Below are 20,674 nucleotides of genomic sequence, written 5' to 3'. Positions count from 1 at the left end.
AGACTGCTGTTGCAGAAGAATCATCTTTTCAGTCCACAGCTCTAAAAAAGCACTATAGAACTTAACAATCAACCTGCATTAGGGTAAACATAGAAAAAACCCATGGCTACTGATATTCACCAACAAATTCCTCTTTAAAGGAAAGCCAAGTATATACAACACTGAAGAAATTCCTATAATTTTCTCAATGTGGAGCTACAGTGAAAGGCATGAATAAAGAAAGCATGATGGTACTTACCTCAGAACTAACTTTCAGTTCTGGGACACTGTGAACCATAGACACAGTTGCTGTGGATAATGGCACATTCTGCTTTCCATTCTTGCTTCGTATCCTAATCAGACAAAGGAAAGAAAGAATCAAAAAAGGAGAGTAATAATTTAATGAAAAGTTGAACATACTAAAATCTGTAGTATCAGTCACCACCAAAAACCTATGATTAAACACAGTTATTCTGACTAATACACTTCTTCAAATTCTTGTTCGTGCAAATTACTGAAGAAAATGGATACAAAGATCAAAGCAGCTCACCGTAAAAACCTTGCAAAAAGTCACTGTAATTAGTTATACTTTCATATAATTATTTCATTAAAAAAATGTACAGACATCTATGTATGAATTTATAAGTGTTTTCTAATGCAAATCAAGTATAACTACCAAACCATTCAAATTAAAAATTATTCATTGCCTTCTTTTGCAATCACTCAGCATGCCGTTATCTACTTTTCTCCACACCAGACTATGAAATAAAATTTAAGCAAATTTATCTTTAAGCAAAGGATACGCAAAGTTACTCTGTACACATACTAGAGTGACTCTTACGTGTAGCTGCTTCAAGCAAAACATCCAAAAAATCTCTATACGTGCTTTTCCTTTCGGCACAAACAGGAGGAGGTATTACTTGTGTGCACCTGTATTTACTTTATGTGTATACACACATATAGGCTTGCTCGTATACATATCCATATGACACAGATGTAGGTATATACAGATAAAGATTAATGTAATATATAGTACTCTCATACATGCATATATAGCAGTGTGTGTGTTTACATACACAAGTATAAAATTGCTTGAAAACTGACAGAGTAACCTCACACAGCATCAGTACCACTAGCTCCTAGCTTACACAGATCAATTTGTTGGGAACTCCGGTATCTTAATTTCAAAGACATTATTTACGGTTCACCAACATTAAAAATACTACCATACAAATTTTTCCTATGCGAAACATACACATCTTTTAATTCTCCCAAGTTCCTGTCCTACCAAGGACAAAATTTGGTATTAGCTATACAGCCAGGGTTAAACTTCACCCAGTTTTCACTTCGTGATGAGCAAACTCCTGAGGAAAAAAAATGTTACTGAGCTGTGTTGAGGCAGACACAATCACAGACAGATATGCTTTCACTATACAATAGCATGTGGAAGCACTGATACCCAGACGAAGTTTACATTGCACATTCTAGCGTCTTACATCCTTTGCTTCAGAGTTCAGAACACCTCTTATAGATAACACTGAATGGTATTTTAAATGAGCCTTTAAAAAAGATGAATTTGCTTTTAGACCATTTATTTAATGAGTATAAAAATTGTTAAACAAAGGATGGACCACTGATTAACACCCAACAAGCAGGCAGTGAACTAGCTAAACTTGCTTTTCTTCAAGCAAGAAAAGCATAGATGCTTGTGAATTGCCTTCTGACGTAGGCTCAGCAGACCTAACATTTTGCCAGATGTATAAGCCATTTTGTACAAAATGAAGACACTATCTGAAACAGAGGAATATTAATTGAGAAAACTGAACTTACTACATATCCTGAGTTTATCTAGATTTTTAATGAAATGGCAGCATAGCAACATTTAGACGTGACTGTAAATAAAGTATGCATTCAGGGCAGGCAAAGCCACATTCACTACTATTCTAACTTTGTGTTAGGTACGTTTTGCCAAACAATACTTGTTTACAAAATATTAACCATCAATTTTTCATTAACAGGTATATCCAACTATTAACTGGGCTACATATTGCATGACATTTTCAATATTTAGTCCACTTGTGCTGGCTTATGGGAAAATGCTCACAAAATGTGAATTAAAGAAAGATGACAAAGTATTTCCTCCCAAGTGAAATAAGCATGCAACATTAATGTCTAATCTCCCTGCTACTACAGAATACATTTTGGAGAAGAGCTGTTAAATTAATAATTTGATAAAGAGAGTGTTTCTTATGCTTACCAACTATATTAGCAATGAGGCAGAACAAAAGAGTTATACAATCATCCTTTGTATTTGCTTTCTTTTCCCCTAGTTTTAAATTGCTTTAGTTCCATGGCAGAATATTTAACGAAATAATTGAAAACAGTTCTGAAGCCTTAAATTGAAAGCAGTGGAGCCAGGTTAGCTCCCATTCACAGTATAAATGAAGCAAGGTCACATGAATCAAAGTGGTATTACCTCACAGCTATTTGTATGTGCACAGATAAAACTCTCACGTTTATTCAGTCACTGTTGATACACTTTACAACTCTCAGCCTCAGTTATAGGTACATGAAAAGTAGAATACAGTGTGATTAGAATTTATGCCGATATGCACGTTCTCTACATTTTCTACCTAAGGTAGTAAGTTACTCTACATTTATCACCACAGAAAGACAGTGTGCATAGTTATTAAGTCATAGATTTGTAATGTAAACTGTAACTCAAGTACCCACGTGGCATCTGATTCACCTGTACTCCTAGTTATGAATCCCAGTAATGGCTAAAAGGAAACTGTTATAACCACGTGTCTGTGACTACAGTGACATTAGGAGAATGAAGGCACATGTATGAAGATTTCAAGGTGACAAAACACGTGCCTAGCTCAAACAGCAAAAGTAAATTCAGACATTCTGCAACAGCTCTTGCCTACTTCTTCATGTGTTGGTTTTATCCACAAGGAACAGATTCCTGCCAATAAGCACCAATTTTTGAGTAAAGAAATTTACTTTATTAAATGATTATACTATTAATAGTGTCATCAAGAATTTATTCAGTCCACTAAACTTTAAGCAATAATTTCATGAGCCAATCTCAATAGAATTTTTTTTTATTAAAAGCAAATGTGAAAGAGTGTTTTACACTGAACTTTAGCTTTTACAGAAACTGCCCTCTCAACTTGCCTTATAGGGGCACTCTGAGTAGACGTAGGCCACACAAATACTGTTCTCCCTCTCTACTGGTATCTACAGCTTCAGTTACCCTTTTAGGTACAATTCACAACTACAAAGACTCAGAACTGAGAAGCAAAGAAATAAAAGAGAGAAAAAGGAGCTTGGACTCCTAATCACAAGCAAGGAGAAGGTGGAAAAAAAAGAGCTGAAAATACTTACTGAGTCAAGTCCTGGCCACATTCTGCACACAAGCCTTTCATAACTACAGGATGGCTGCATCCTTCCAGTCTCACCAAGATACCCCTGAAACAGATATAGTAATTCCATTTATTGCAGGTTGATTTCAGATATTTAAGACTGTGAGAGTTCAAAGATTAATTTCTGGTTATTATTTGAGTGCCAGTTCCCCAACACATAGGCTTGTGCCCCAATGTGGGGAAAAAAAGACACTATTCAAATTATTCAATTTCACACCTCCAAAAGTCATCGAAACATACATTGTCAGTTTCTAACATTGTTTGTTCAGAAACAGTTTACATTCAATTAGATATAACCTCGATTTAATATGCTACAGAGCTACAAAGAAATGAAAATCAAATGTGGAAACTTTAGATCACCTAGGCTGGAAAAGACCTTTAAGATCATAGAGTCCAGCTGTAAACCTAATACTGCTGAGTCCACCACTAAATCATGTCCCCACATACCACATTGACACTACCACTTACATGGGCAGTCTGTTCCAGTGCTTCATAATCCTTTCAGGGAAGAAAGGTTTCTAATATCCAGTCTGACCCCCTGAAGCAACTTAAGGCCATTTCCTCTCATCTTACCATCTTGTTTTCAGGGAGAAGAGGTCACCACCCACTTCACAATCACCTCCTTTCAGGCAGTTGGGGAGAACAGTAAGGTCTCCTCTCTTCCTTTCCTTTGGTGAAACAGCCCCATCTCCCTCAGCCACTCCTCATAAGACATGCTCCAGATCCTTCACTAGCTTTGTTGCTCTTGGGATGCACTTCAGCACCTCAATATCTCTATTCAGACTGAGGTTGTTGGGTTTTTTTTAAAACTCTAATAAGTATATTTTATTTCAGCTACTACAAAATATCCCCAACTTGGTGACCATGAGCTGCAGCATCTCTCTAATACTTCAGAAAAAGTCAAGTAGCTAACAAAAAAATCTATGTTCTTTCTTAAACTAGTTGTAGTGTTCATTCTTTGGCTTCAAATCTGATTTTCAATAAGCAAACAGCACCAGGAAAAAAACCTGTTTTATGTGCTAAAATCTCTCATTCATATATTTGACTATTAGCATTTGGGAATTCCACTTTCCAGCTGATGCCTGCAACCACTTACTTCCAGCATGTGTGTGTCCACCTCCCCTCTCTCTCCACTGCTGCCCCTTCACTGTTTCTTCCCCTCTTCTTAGCTATGTTACTATAGAGGTGTTAACATCATGGGTGAGGAGCTGAGCCTTAGCTAAAGGCAGGTCTCACCCCAGAGCCAGCAGTCCCAGCTTCTAGCAGCTTCGCACAGAAGCCATCCCCATGCCAATACCAAAAACTTGCCATACAAACCCAACAGTCACTCACTTCTCAATGACCAGAAGACTGATAACTCTACTAACAAAACTGCAGTCGATGCCTATGCTGAGGATGTTTTCCTCTTGGAAAGCAAAACCAAGATTCAGCTCAGGCTTATTTAAAGAAAAGCCATCATACGACCAGTATTCCCACTTACAAAAGTGCAGATCCATTCCTTTCTCACTGGTAGTCATCATATGCTTGGAAATTACATCCCTTCTTCCTGTGTAAACATTTTAGACTTCCTTTTTTAAACACTATTTCACAGAAAAATTATACATAGTAACTCTTGGTTTTGTACAAGAACTGTACAACACAAGCTATTTTTGTGAGCCTTCACTACTGGCAATTCATTGCTTGATCATTTAGTTCTCTCACCCTCCTACATTAGCATTACTTGATTTCACTCTTCTCCCTCCTCCCTTCGACAATAAGTCCGTCTTGCTGTCTTTTACCTCGATTCACAGCCGAGGTCCTTCTTTTTAGGCTACCAACTCACACTAGGGACTGTTGCCAGAATTTCTCACCTTCAACCTGTGTTCAGCTGAAATTACAGATGCCTAAAGGCCAAAAGAACAGCAAGACAAACTACAGAAATGTGCATAAGAGTTTACAGCTACCAAGGTTTTGCCAATTCAATTGGTTTTCAACAGTTTAGGAAAAAAATGTCTTTTGATACCAGCTTGCCAGCAAAAAAATCTTCGGGTATTCTCTACTTCATATCCAAGGTAGCACCACACTCCAGGAATGTGACTGGAGGAGCTGGGCTGAGGTATGATTCAAATGAGGACATGCAAGATTTTCTCTTCAGGTGTAGGTACACCATCTGATTCTTTTGATTTTAACAGAGCAAATATTTTACAAGAAAATTAGACTTCTAAATTATTTATCGATATTTTTCCTAGGCAGCACCTCTACACCATATCACATACGAAACAGCACTACTAAGTATCAGTTCTGCCTGTGTACATTTAAATATGATCAGAACATCAAATTTTATCATGCTTGCTTGATATGAAAAGTACATGATACCAAGTACCCTGTCATACCATTCTCTGCAATGATGCTTAAACCAAAGAAGAGAAGAAGAACTCCAGAGCACTGACAAACTTCTGAGCACCATAGAACCAAGCTGGTCAAGTTTCAAGTACAACTGTTAGGATCTTAAACAGACTTTTCTCAGGGGAAAAACTAAATACCACAGAAAGAAGACCTAAACTCTGAGGTTTAAACATACCTAAATATATTACTTAAATTTTAGCACATACACTTCAATTACTAAAAAGGAACACTGTGGAACAAGCATGGAAGTAAAATTACTTTTGTGAATTTTGCACTGGAAACACTCCTTTCACTGTTGAAGCAAGGGATTTTCAAATAATATTAGCCAAGATCCACGATAATTTTCAAATGAGTGAGCTGAATCAAACTTAACATGTTTATTTTAGCACATGCTGCCATTTAAAAACAGGAGTTAGGGTTTCTGCTTGATCTCCTCTCTCGGTCATGAGAGGAACCTCCCTATTCCATTTCTGGAGAGAAGAAAAACTCTACTGCTGGAAGTATTAACAGCATCTTCCTTGTTCTCCCCAGACTCTGCAGGACATGCTCCATGATAAGCAGAGCTCATGAGCTACTTCAACAATACCAGCCCTATGAAAGCTGCCACAAAAGACGCAAAATCTTTTTTCCAGTCTGTAAAAACTGTCACAACTGTGGAAAACAGCCCTGCACTGGGGAAGAGCCATTAGCTTGTGAAAGGCACACATCTGGTTTGGGAGAGCTGTGAAAGGGACTGGATCATTCTAATACCCACCCTGATAGGCAAAGGACTGCAAGAGGACAGCAAGCTGCCCATATAGTTTCTTTTAAATCCCATTGTATTTTATTAAATGAAACATGAACAAGTAAATAAGGAAGCCCACTCTAGTATCTTATTCACAGTCTTTCCAGATGTGATTGTACATAGAACAGAGCACTAGGTGTGCCATTATAGCAAAATTTTACTTCTCTTGCAATGATCATGGATACGAACAGATGTTATATAACAGGCTCAGGATGCAGATGACCACAACACTTCCGCACTTGGATATTTTGACTGTTTCTCAAACAAGATGTTTAACAATATCTGCTCTCAATCAACAGCACAGGAAAGAAAAAAAAATATAGGAAAGCTTTCATGAAATACAATACAAGCATTTTGGTTTTATTTTCAGAGGTAGCAAATGCTTTTGCTAATTCTAAGGCCTGGTCATTAACTCTGACTCCAAATGTAAGAATGCTGTATCAAGTGCCATCGTGGATGTGGTTCTCAGTAGGTTAATTACTCTGGGAAAGCCCGCACAAAGTTCTCTCATCTATGCTACAATTTGCCAGTCCTCAGTTGTAGCAACCAGTTAACTGGATCACTGAAGTAAACCCGATACAAAAAACCAAAAAAGCAGTACCCTAAAGGTTTGTTTTTTCAAAAAGATTTGGGGGGTTTTCAGCACGACCAAGCATTTCCAGTAACCAAGAATGACAGCATCGAGTGCAGGAGTTACAGAAGGACAGGAGCAAGAACTTCTTGAGCTAGGTTATCATGGAGAACACTCCCCTGCCACCAGCCGTTGCCCAGCCACAGCACACAAGTAGAACGACCATAAGACAGCTTTATGGAAGAAAGCTACAGTGAGCTGTACCTTAAGGTTACTCAGCATAACATGGTAACAGAGAGGCTGTTATTGACTACTAGTCTAACCTCAGCGTACATTAGCCACAGCCTTCTATTGGCCCCACTCGGCTTCACTTCCAACTGCTCCAATAATGGCTTGCTGCAGAAGAAAGGCAATAGCTTACTTTTCCCTCTACCCTCATCTTTCCTCTGAAAAACTATCCCCTCTTTTGGCACTTCCAGAAAGGCCTATTTCAGTACCTTGGAAGACAGACAAATTAACCAGCCCTATATAGCTTTGTTACTGAGTTTAAAGAGTCAAATTCGCTGACATAGGAGTCCAGCAAGCAGGACTGCTGGGAAAAGATCAGTGGTGCAAATGTTTCTACAAACAGGGCTCCCTCCTGGGGGAAGCACAGAGGCCAATTCACAACCCACATTTCCTTCCCACAGTAACCACAGGCCACTTTCTTAGCATTTATCTTACCCATCAGTACAAGACTAGCTGGAACATCTCCATGCCACAGAGAGATAAGTTTTATTTATTATCTTCAAGTGTGTTTCAAGGAATCATGCACTGGCATAGCAAATACAGTGCAGTTTTCCAAATGTGTGAATTAGAAAAGAAGAAAGTTTTGAGATAAAGCCACTATCCTGCACTTACTTGTATCACACGGGCACCTAAAAAAGGCCAAGAGATTTTTGGGTTTCCTCAGGTCATTTTGGGATGAAGGTAAATATCAAATACTACAGGAGTCATAAACCTCAAATCGTCACTTTGATCACTTAAAGCCACTGCTCAATCTGATGCCATATGACCTTGCAATTAGCATATAGAAGATGTAAAAACATACTAATGCAGCAAAATGAGATTCTGGTATACAGGTGAACAAAAGTCCCCCTCCCAGTTCTACAGCTTGCTCAAGTGGGTGTTATGGGCAAATTGTCAAGGGGCAAAAATAGCAAATGCACACATGTTCAATCAATAATTACTAATACCAACTACTACTGAAATAATACAACTGATCTAGAACAAATACAAGTACATAATTTTTTAACTGTCAAAACTGGAACATCAGACAGTTGAAGTCTGATTCAATTTAAAGCCTGCTTCTACAATTTAGTGAAATTTGTGAAACTGTCATTTTTCTTAGCTTAAATCAGAACATTTTGTGGTATGTGTCTGCAGCATTTAGAAACACTACAAAAAGCTCTCAAACCCAATTTACACCAAACCACAGTCTTTGTTCCATACAACTCCAGTTTAGTAGCAAGGATTTTTCAAAGCCTTAATCACCTTGATATCACCATGTTAGAGTAAGCAGTTCATTTGATTTATTTATTTAACCCTTATCAATATCTGTGAAGAAGTGGAGGGAGTATTTGAATAATTGATTAAAAATACTGAGTACAAGTACACACAGCCCTTGCTGCTACCCGCAACTCAATGCCTACAGCCTCTTCCAAATGTTGCAGGAAACCTGTCTCATGAGTCCTCCGCAGAAGGCATTTGAGTTGCACCTGAGGATAAATAAGCAAGCCCCTCCACCCCCCCCACCCTGTCCCAGCACGATGCAGACATCTGGGTAAAAACACATTTATAACAACTACACAGTAACAAGTGCTGCTAGCAGTTGCTTACAGAAAGTATGGTTCACTTGCAAGGCATCACCTCAACTCTCCAAAGCTAACACAGAAATCACAGGCCTGAAGATTTTTCTTTTTCCTTCTGTTAAGCACAAACTGTTCACAAATATGAATTAAAATGTGTGTGAACTTCAAAACATTTTAGAACAGAAAACCTGAAAAGTCATTTTTCCTCTCCTTTTCAGGCACAATACCTGTTCAGGTTTAGACACAGAATGGACGCAAGAGAAGCTTATGCCCAGAGTTCCCACTTTTTATTTGGAATCCAAAAGATGTCTTTAGCATGAAGTAACACTATTTCTGCAATTTGCAAGCCTTTACAAAGCTTTTCCACTTATTTCTGGAAGAGTCTGGCATTACAAGGAAGGAAGTAACAGTCTCCAACCTTCCATGCACACATCCATGGGCAGCTTCTTATCCCTCTCAAGAAGCTACTATTAGAAGTTAACAATGTACACTAAAAAGGTACAAAAAAAGCAAAATAGTTTGCAGTGCTCTTTACATAAAATCTAGAACATGTTTCAAAGATTATATAGAATTTGGGTTTTATTTTATTTAGAACATTTTAAACTAAAATCTTATTTGGAAGAACTCAAAACTACCTTTTTTTAAGAAAAGGTAAAGATAAGAATATAGTTGTCCATACTTTTACACTCCTTATCCTGCCCTCCCTCCCCCCACCAGCAATGAAGTTCATACAGAATTAAGAACTCGGGTCTTTCTAACTTGTTTCTTTAGTACTAAGTGGTACTTAATAATAGAAGAAGAAAAAACTGTCATTTGTGTTTCTATTGCCATCTCCCTCCAACTGCAGCATCAGCAATCATGCGGCACTTCCCAAATACTTGCAGCACAACTCTCGTTCAGAGTTGAGGAACGGCATCTCACAGCACAGAGCCAGAACGACCTGAAAGTCATTTTGATTTCTGATTTTCACACACAGGTTACCTCTTATTAACTGAAGATATGACCATCACTTGAACGAGTAACAGCAAACTCAAAGTGAATGCACGTTCTTTGACACCTTGACTTCACTCATCAGAACTTTACACCAACTATTAGAACAGCCCCATGGGACTTCAAATTGCTGACAGCATCTCTAAGAGCTATTTGCAAATTCCACACAAACATCACAGCAACAGTCTAATTAATGCCAGTCACAGATGGAAGCATAATACCTATAACAGCCAGCTTCTTTCTAGTACATAACACATCCTAGAAAAGAATTATACAGGTATAAAATATGTTCTGAGATAGTAAAAACATAGTAGCTTTAAGAGCATGTCTAAATTTAAGAGCACTTAACTGTACCTGTATTGTTTATATGAATACCTAAGATTCTCCTTGTTACACTAAAGCTGTTCAATTTTTTATTTCGCCTCTTAGCATTTCATGAATCCATTTCATGAATCCATTACCACCTGCTCATAGAAGAATCATAGAGCAAAAGCAATAAATTATATGCATTTTAAGAAAAAAGGAAACCACAAAAAAAAGCTGGCAAGGGAAGAATGAGGCATTGTATAATTGTATAGCTCCTAAGAAAATCTACTTGCAGCTTTCAAAGGAAACATTTTTCCAAAGCTTACACTATCTCAGGATCCATTTTCTAAACTGCTAAGTGCAGCTTTTTAGTACATGAACATCAAGACAAGTTCATTGGTTCAGTAACATCCATCTGACAGCAAGATTAAAAAAAAAAAATCTAAGACGTCCAAATCTATACATCCTATATATGATTATCACTGCTAACACAACTGGCATTTAACAAAAAAAGCTGCAAAGTAGGTGACAACAGTCCTGGACTAATACCGGCTCTGACTCCTTCTGTTCTTTTCAGGTGTATACCTTCTCAAATCCAACCTCTCTTTACCTCAGGTAAAGATACACAATTTCTTATCTCAGACCAATTTAGCACTGCATTCTTCCTATCCCCAGCTGAGATCACCTACAACTACCTCAACAGATTTGGTTTGCCTTCTGCACCTGCAGGCTTACATCTAAAGAAACAGCTTCAGATGAACACAAAAACAGGCTGGACACCAAAGCAGAGAAAGATGACTAAGAAAGACACCTTGAGACACAGAGCTTGCAGCAAAGCTGTGTTTTTTTCTTCTTGCTGTGCATAAGAAATCTGGGAGCATCCTATGATCTCTCCCCCTCTGCCTTAGAAAACTGCATCTATTAACAGATCTATTAACATTACATCTCCCAATGTTTCACCATCTTCTCCTTTAGAGCAAGCCACTTGGGCAACCTCCGTCCCTTTGTTACTTTCAGACAACAAATAAAATGGGAGGAGCCTTACCATAGGATGCAGAATCCTAAAGCCCAATAGCTTCCTCCTCTTTTACCTTTTTTGATACTGTGGCAAACTTGTATCTTGATGCTAATTACTTCTGCTGTTTTCCCCTGAGACTTGCTGTTAAGCCAAATGAACACACAAACACAGGAAAAATTCTTAATAACTCTTAACACCCTTAGAAGCAATTACAAACACTACCATCATAAGTTATGCAGCAGCAGTCAGAATAAGGAGCAACACCTTCACATTTGGCAACAGCCACGTGATACTGCATGCTGTTGGATCACCCAGGAATATAGGGATATAGATTCTGATGGAAAACACAGTTGTTGAGCAACACTCTACAAAACACGGTGAGAAACTCTCACCTAAGTTTGACAGTATACATTACACAGGTCAGCACTTTCTTGTCCACATCAAAAAGAGAGGGTATCTCTCCATCTAACAAAGACTAGTAAGCCTCTCCTATTAGTGACAGTATCTATTCCTCACGACAGTTCAAGACTGAGTTTTCTAATTCTGCAGGTCTAGGATCAGCAAAACAAAACCCAGACACAATGAATAATCAAGACCTTTAACTGTAACCTGCAATGCAATACCACCTCCTTCCCAGCAAGTCTTATTATGCTCCCCTATAGACTTTAAAGGGCAACTGCAACAAATTCAACTCTCCACGCGTGCTAGAAGACCTTACATTAACCTTTAACAAACATTTTCAATTTTATGTAAAATGTTCTTATGAATATGTGTTTTAAGTGACAACTTGCAAGGAACTACCTATTATCATTACCAAAAAGAGATTCCCAAATGAAAGGCTGGTAGTTCTTTAGCAACCCTTCAGGCTAGAAAGTCCCAACTGGAAATATTTTTATATACTTTTGGTGACGTTTAAGTACCTGCAGTATCATCACGCCATATTCGCTTTTATTCAGGGAGTTCAAATATTAGGTTATCAAATCACCTAGGGTGAGTCTTCCACTGCATTAGAATGACTTTGAATATCCAAATGGCTGGGATCCCTACTAGTGACAGCCTTAACAACAAACATGCAGTCACCAAATCAGAAAGGTCCAGGCAGGCACGAAAGTTGTACTACTAAGACTTCTCAGAGGAAAAAACCTCTTGGGTCAAGATAGAGACTTTTGAAACAATTGAAAGCAAAACTCTTGTCTCTCTCTTCCTCAAACTTTTCCAATCCCTTCTAGTTCAAAGGGCTAGGTTTGTGCAGCACAACATTAGAGGTCTCATTCCAGTCAGAACTTTTGTCCAAACATTTTCTTTTTAGAAGACTATTTGTTTTACAACTAAGGAAAACCATGCAGCAGTTTCAGAGAAGAAATAACATGCACATTTGTCTTTGAAAAAGACTACGGTTTTCTAAATAACTTGAGTAATGAAGTAAAGCTAAAAAATGCAGTAAAGAGACAGCAATTAAATAACCCAATACAATTGAGGTAAAAGCAAAATGTATTTCCAGCACAGACATCCACGAACGTACACACTTTTTTAAAAGAGTGCTACAACCAGCTTGTAGATTGACAATGGGATCCATAAAATAATCCCATGGGCTATCTCATTCTGTCTGCAAGCCCACGGGATTCTGCATACGCTCACATACAGTAGCAAAGTCCGTGAACTGAAGTAAGATGAACAACTACTAGTAAGAACTCCGAGAGCAGAAAATCACCCAGTTAGGGAGAGGCTTTGTAAAGATAAAAGTAATGCCTTAAATTATCTCACAAAATGCGATATGGGACATACATATGACCTCAACAAAGTTGTTTCCTGGTGTCAACATGTCATTTATCCCCCCAGTGACTCTACTGGCATTTACATACACACTTTGATCTGCCCTAACTACAGGCTACTGCTGAAACAATAAATCACTTCCCCTACACTACACTCCTGTTTTAGCAACTGAACTAAATGAGGGAATTGATCAGCATGGACCACTTCACAGGAGGCTGGGTGGGAAGGATGGAAAGGAACAAAAGAGACCAAGCCAGCTTTAACTACATGATTTCCAATGTCCAACTCGGTGCAAGCTGGAGGCACACAGAAGTGTAAGCATCCCTTCCTGGCAACTCTCGTATTAGCCCAAAGGAGTCACAATATCATGGCATGAGGAAGGTGCACTGAGAACTGCCTACACAAGGCTGTTAGAACCACACTACTGGTAATTTCTGATCCTGATGCCTGTTCCATACAAAACTTGACTGAGCAGCTTGACTGTCTTAGCTAAGGAAGTTCCTACAAGTTCTGTGAAAACAGATGGTCATGTAAAAAAAAAAATAAAATAGACTTCATACTCTACCATTCAACACTTTTAGCTGCAGTGTGAGCTCCCAACTTGTTAGGAACCAGAGAACTAAGAAGAGGGAAAAAAAAGAAGGATGGAACACCTTCTGAACATTGATCTTCTTCCACATTAAATTCAATCAAATAGAAAACATGCATTAAAAAGCAGGCTTCCTTACCATTACTGTATATGGGCAATTTGGGGGAACTATACAAAAAAATGGAATGAAACCACGAGTGAGGGATGTAGTAGGTTGGGATTGCTAAGTGTTATTCAACAATCCTCAGTGTTTGGCAGTGATATTTGTTGTAGATTCTAATAAGCTCATTAAATATTTGACAGAGCATTTCATAGAATCATTAAGGTTGGAAAAGACCTTGGAGATCATCAGCCCAACACCACCATGCCTACTAAAGCATGTCCCAAAGTGCCACACCTACATGTTTTTTTGAATGCCTCCCGGGATAGAGACTCCACGTCCCTGGGCAGCTTGTTCCAATGCTTGCCCACTCTCAGTAAATAAATTTTTCCTAATATCCAATCTAAACCTCCCCCAGTGCAACTTGTGGCCATTTCTTCTCACCCTATCACTTCTCACTTGGTAAAAGAGACCAGCACCCATCTCACTAAAACCTCCTTTCAGGTTGCTGTAGGGAGCAATAAGGCCTCCTCTGAGCCTCCTCTAGGCTAAACAAACCTGGTTCCCTTAGCCATCTCTCAAAGCTTGTGCTCCAGCCCCTTCACCAGCTTTGTGGCCTTGCTCTGGACACGCTCCAGAGCCTCAATGTCTTCCTTTCAGTCAGGGGCCCAAAACTGAACACAGTATTCAAGGTGTGGCTTCATCAATGCCAACTAGAGGAGAACAATCACTTCCATAATCTTGCTGGCCACGCTATTTCTGATAAAAGCCAGGATGCTGTTGGCCTTCTTGACCACCTGGGCACACTGCTGGCTCATATTTAGCTGACTGTTGACGAGCACTCCCACGTCCTTTTCCACCAGGCAGCTTTACAGCCACTCTTCCCTAAGCTTGTAGCGCTGCATGGAATTGTTGGGTCCCAAGCACACTTGGCCTTGCTGAACCTCATACAGCAGGCCTCAGCCCATTGATCCAGCCTGTTCAGATCCCTCTGTGGAACCTTCTTACCCTCAAGCAGATCAATACTCCCACTCAATTTGGTGTCATCTGCAAACTTACTGAGGGTGCTCTCAACTCCCTCATCCAGACCATTGATAAAGATCTTAAAGAAGACTGGCCCAAACACTGAGTCCTGGTGAACATCACTTGCAATTGACTGCCATCTGGAATTAACTTCATTCACCCCAACTCTGGGCTCAGTCATACCCATAGTTTGTGTTTTACTGAAATGACAAGGTTTTATACTTGTCGTTTACTGCAAGTAGTATCACTTGAAAATAAAAGTGTAACTCATCAGCATTTTATTCACATTGAAGAGTCTGAGATGAAAGTTATTGGGATCCAGGGTTAAAGGTCCTTCTCATCTTGAGTGGTAAACTAAGCCCCGAGGCTTTGTCACATTAGATAACCAATGGAAGATACATTTTTAATATATATATGATTTAAGTTTTCAATACCAAACAATGCCTAGTAACACAAAAAAAATCTACAGTTTTAGAGAACAAATTCCCATCTCTTTCATGCTATCTTCTCAAAAAAGAGAAAATACAAGTTTTGCTTCACTAGAACCTAGATAGGTTTAAACAAGATTTTTATTACAACATGTATATACTTAATGTTCTGTAGAAGAATACAAGCTTTAGCTATTAAAGCTATGTAGCAAGACAATTCCCCCCAAATGTAAAGGTAATAAATATTTTGGAAGACTATTAACATGAACCAAAGAATAGACTTTCAGTAGTCTACCCCAATGGTAGGGCCTGAAAGGGGTCAATAAGTTCATATTAGACATGCTTATGTAAATAGTGACATAAAACAAAATACTGACTCAACTCAAAATCTTGACATACCCGTAGCAGCTTCATAATGATTAACCTTGATGCGTAAGTAGTATTAACAATACACAAAGCAGCACTGCAGTTTTTGACATTTTATATGTTGCTCCTGCCACCCATAGAAATTATGCTTCATTAACAAAGACCTTTCATTAACTGCTTGCTGTCATTCTTGCTATTTACAGTCACAACAGGTCAAACACCTTACTTTCTTGACTCCTGGTTTGACACTTGAAGCAAGTCTACTTCTGCCTGTATAAGCAAAAGCCATCTCCAGCCTGCCTTAGGCTGTCACCCCCCATCCCATCCTCTGCCATGTGGATAGTTTACACCACTGCCAATGCTAAAAACAGGTAATCAAAACTACAAGAAAATTAAATATTATATACGTGGAAAATTACTTTCATATACCAAAAGATTTCGTCCCATGTTAGATATAAGAAAAATAACCAAAAGTTAGAGATTTATCTTCCTAAGAGGTAGACTTGTGCTAAAAGACATTATTTTCAGAAATGATAACCAAATTGACTTAAAAAAAGCCCTGCACCAGTCACACTATTAATCCCCAAATAAAAAGGTTAAATTAACTTACATTCTCACGTTCTAATGAAAAGGAAAAATATTTGGAATAGAAACAGCATTTCTACAGTGTTTAAGTGCCTGACAAATACTTGCACGTATCTTTGGTTCCTAGATAATTCAGGGCTAAACTGACCAAACTCACCTCTCTGAAGGCAGCAAACAGCACCTACCACCCTGGATAGTTTGGATTAAAGAGCATCTTGTGGAGATCCTAAATAAATTTCAGCTATGTCAGCTACCTTAATCATAACTGCATTTTATTACTCCAACTGTAACAGATATTTAAATATTGCTGATAGGTAGTGAAATGTTATTATTTCAGTTCCATAGAATGGGAAGACAAGAGATTAAATGCTCACTGAAAATTCTTCTAAGTGACCAAAGAAACAGTTATGTCTCCAACCCCTGATCAGCACACTACTGCCCTTAGGTCATGCTTCTTTTAGCCTCTCCTCTTTGACTTATCTTTCACATTGATCCAGCAAATACCATTACAGCACACAACAGAGAATGCATGCTGAAAGTCAGAACTCCAGAAGCATAACATCAATGAGCAATACTAAGAATTAACTTTCAGCAGTGTAAGACACAAACATTTTAGAAGCCAAGAACAACAGTAATAAAGAACAGTATTTTTTAATTGTCTTAAAGCAAGCACTTACTAATTATATTCAAGTCAACCAAGACTAACAAAATCCAATACAAGCATTGTATAAAAATCAGTGCATTCAAGACCTATAGTTTATATTGAGCAAGCTAAACCTAACATACTGCTACAACAGACCCTAACAGGCATCTAAAATCTTTTTTTTGTCTTCCCCCCACTAAGTGCTTAGCTAGTAACACAACAAAAAGACAAGATCACTTTATCTCCCCTTCAACCCAGCACTATCAAAATTAATCACATATGTGGTGTTTCAAAATTTTTGTCTGTATTTTTACGATGTTTTTAGTCTGATCTAGCAGTTATGGTACCTTTGTTGTAAATTAGATATTAAAAGATTGTCCATGCTGCACCAGATGCAATAGCATAATGCTGATGTGGCACAAAAGGAAAGCCACAGTTTTATCTCAGAAAGAATAATTCTGTAGCAAGAAAAACACAGCTTATATCTCTCCTGTAGCATCTTGCATTACTGACTGATAAAAAAAAGAATCGGACAGTTTTTTTTCCTGAGCCTTTAACAAGGCTCTCATACACAGATATTTTGCATAATGCCAGTGATTTTCAATCATGAAAGTTCAGGCCTGTCTGAACCCACACAAAGCCCAGGAAAACAGCAGTAAATGAAAATAACTTGCTGTCAATAAAACAGGAAATACAGTGTTTCAGTGGTTTCCTGCTGAAAAACAAAAATCTGCTTTAAGTACAGAGTAGCAAGCTATTAGCCCAAATTAAGTTAGAAATCTGGGAGGCCCTATCTGTTAGCCTTTTAAGAAACAGACCAATATGGAGCCTTACCAAGACAAACCACTGTTACTACAGGAAATGCCTCTCATTTAATCCCTTACTCTTCGAAAAGTTCAAATTATACCACCTTGTTTAGATCTGTGAAGCCTTATACATTAAAACACCTACAGGATTAAAAGCATTTAGGCTGCCAAAACCGTATGTAAGGTACTAGTAATATACAAGTGTCCCGCTGCAGTGCTGATTCCCATTAAAATTCCTCCCATCAAGCAGGAAACAACCCTTCTGCTACACAAGTTTTGCACCAACAAACTCAAAAATCGAAAAAAAGTATTTCCAAGAAGTTTCACCAGCAAAGGCAGAGAACCCCGAGACAGACCGGGGGGATGCTCAGCTCTCCGACCAGAGCTCACAGCAAAGGACTGCTCAGAAGCATCATGATGATACCTCCCCATGCCCACACTTTACCATAACGGCACGGAGCCCGAGGAAAGCTCTTTCCCTGCCGGCAGGAACACGGCTGTGAGACAGAGCAGAGCAACGCACGATTCTGCCTTCCCCGCCGACGGCCGCGAAGGGGAAGCAGAGCTCGAGGATTGGACGGGGTTCCCTTAACAGCGCTGGGGATCGCTGGGGGCAGAGGAGAGGGCAGGGAGGGACGGGGAGCGCCGTCCTGCCAGCCACCCCACAGGGCAGCAGAGCCCGGCCCCCACGGGAGTATCTCGAAACCCACCTCCCGGGTCGGTGTTTTACCAGAGAGTGCTAAGCACGATCAGCCATAAAAGCCCAAACTCTGTGAAATCAAGTTTTACTTAACTTATGGCAACAAGAAAGGTGACAAATGATTACTGGTGATTAACAAGTTAACGATAACAGCTTTCAAGGCAATGTATCTAATCATTACTACAAGAGAGTAAGTATAGTAATTAAGAAAGATATATCACCAAGTGCCCTATCACCATCATCCAGATCCACAGTCGCTGGAAGATATGGAGACTCTATCCCAGACAACCGGGGTTCCTACAGCTGGGGGTCCTACAGTGCATGAACTTGTAGGAGAGGTCTCCAACCATCACAGCTTTTACACCATTAAACAACAACTTGCACTACCCCAAAGACAGGGAATCTCTGGCCCCAGCTGCTTACTGCACCACTGCACCTAGAGCGTGGCCAAGGTCCTAGGAGAGAATAGAAGGAAGCGCCAGGATATCACTTATCTTTAAGCTAAGATGCAGCACTCCTGCACATCTCCTTTCTTTTTCACACAGCATCCATGCTCGTGCTGATTGGTCGCTCAGGGTACTGATGTTCTTTTTTTTTTTTTCTCCTCATCCTGTGTATGCCAGAAGCTACAATTAAGGCAGCAAAGCCCAGTTCTGCTGATAATGACACCTTTGTGGGAGGTGTCCCTGTCCATGACAGAGGGGGTGGAACTGGATGATCCTTAAGGTCCCTTCAAAGCCAAACCATTCTATGATTCTATAATGCCAACTATCCTTTTTCTCACTCTTCGTATCCAGAACAGCACTAGATAATTCTACTGATAATACAACTACAAAACACCTTCTTAGGCGTTATTTATGAAGAATAACACATCTCAATTCTACTGATAACTACAAAACACCTTGTTACACCATACGTATAAAGAACAGTGCAGCACAAATCTACTGGTCACAGCAACACGAGAAGCTACTGATTCAACCATGCACATTACAGTGCAATAGTGGGATACATGGAGTCACACACTGGACCACAGAATCATAGAATAGTTTGGATTGGAAGGGACCTTAAAGATCACGCAGTTGCAAGCCCCCCCGCCATGGGCGGGAACACCTCCCACCAGACCAGGCTGCTCAAAGCCTCATCCAACCTGGCCTTGAACATCTACAGGGATGAGCAGCCACAACTTCCCTGGGCAACGAGTGCCAGTGCCTCACCACCCTATTCTGAAGAATTTCTTCCTAACATCTAGTCTAAATCAGTCCCTCTCCAGTTTACAGCCATTGCCCCTAGTCCTATCGCTACAAGCCTTTGTAAACAGTCCCTCACCAGCTTTCTTGTAGGCCCCCTTCAGATACAGGATGCTGCCCTAAGGTCTCGCTGGAACCTTCTCTTCTCCAGGCTGAACAACCCCAACTCTCTCAGCCTGTCCTCACATCAGAGGTGCTCCAGCCCTCTGATCATCTTTGTAGCCCTCGTCTAGACCCGTTCCAATATTTCCATAACCTTTTTATGTTGGGGAATCCAGAACCGGACACGACACTCCAGATGAGGTCTCACAAGAGAGAAATACAGGGGCAGAACCGCCTCCCTGGATCTGCTGGTCGCGCGGGGCTACACGGAGCCGTCCCCCGTTCCCGCCCCGCACTCACCCCGGTGCGATGACCTGCCCGGGCCTGGCGCAGAGCTCGCGCACCACGCCGGGCCGCTCCGCCTTCAGCCTGCGTTCGGACCCGGAACGCGGCAGTCGGGCGGCGGCGGGCGGCGGCGCGGCGGGGCGTGGGGCGGGCGGCAGCGGCGCGCACAGCGCCAGCACCGACCCGATCTGCACCGCCGCCCCCACCGACACCTTCCACTCCAGCAGCCGCAGCGGCCGCGGGCCCGGCGCCCGGATCTCCGTGACGACGCCCTCCGCGCCGGGACGCTCCGCCGACTCTGCCATGGCCGAGCGCGGCTGCCCGTCGCTATGGCGACGCGCGCAAGCCAGCGAGAGAGCGCGCGCCGCCGGGCCGGACCGCGACCTCGCGCCGGGAGGGTGGCGGCGGCGCCCGCAGGCGGCGAGGTCGCTGCTATTGTGCGCACGCGCCGCGCCGAGCGCGTCCGGCCGCGCTTAAAGGCACAGGCGCAACCGCCTCGCCCCGCGGAGGCCGAGGTTAAAGGGGCGGAGCCACGCGGGGAGGGAGGAGCGGGGCCAGAAGGGGATGGGCGATGCGTTGTGGGCGGGGCCAAGCGGTAGGGAGTGGCGGGGCCAAGAAGGGAGAGAGGGGCGGGGCGATGAGGGCAGGGAGGGAAGGGACGTGGAAGGAGGGGCGAGGCGGGGAGGGAGGAAGAGGAGAGGCTAAAGGACAGGCGG

General features: G+C 40.9%; 1 protein-coding gene across 2 annotated transcripts in view; it reads right to left on the bottom strand.

Moving 5' to 3' along the window:
- CTDP1 (CTD phosphatase subunit 1) overlaps positions 1-20,417 on the bottom strand; it is a 91,604-nt gene extending 71,187 nt beyond the window's left edge. The window contains exons 1-3 of one of the 2 annotated variants that reach the window (XM_054060819.1): positions 19,974-20,417; positions 3,370-3,453; positions 239-332 (exon numbers count right to left, since the gene is read on the bottom strand). In XM_054060819.1, the coding sequence (XP_053916794.1) occupies positions 239-332; positions 3,370-3,453; positions 19,974-20,263 (468 nt within the window). In that variant the 5' untranslated portion in view covers positions 20,264-20,417. The remainder of the gene's footprint in view (positions 1-238; positions 333-3,369; positions 3,454-19,973) is intronic. The other variant, XM_009556931.2, reaches the window with a different exon arrangement.
- Positions 20,418-20,674: the final 257 nt, after the last annotated feature.

The sequence above is a fragment of the Cuculus canorus genome, chromosome 2 (genome assembly GCF_017976375.1).
Source record: "Cuculus canorus isolate bCucCan1 chromosome 2, bCucCan1.pri, whole genome shotgun sequence".
Taxonomy (NCBI): Eukaryota; Metazoa; Chordata; class Aves; order Cuculiformes; family Cuculidae; genus Cuculus; species Cuculus canorus.
Note: the sequence above shows the minus strand (reverse complement) of the source record. Positions and strands in the feature narration are given on the sequence as shown.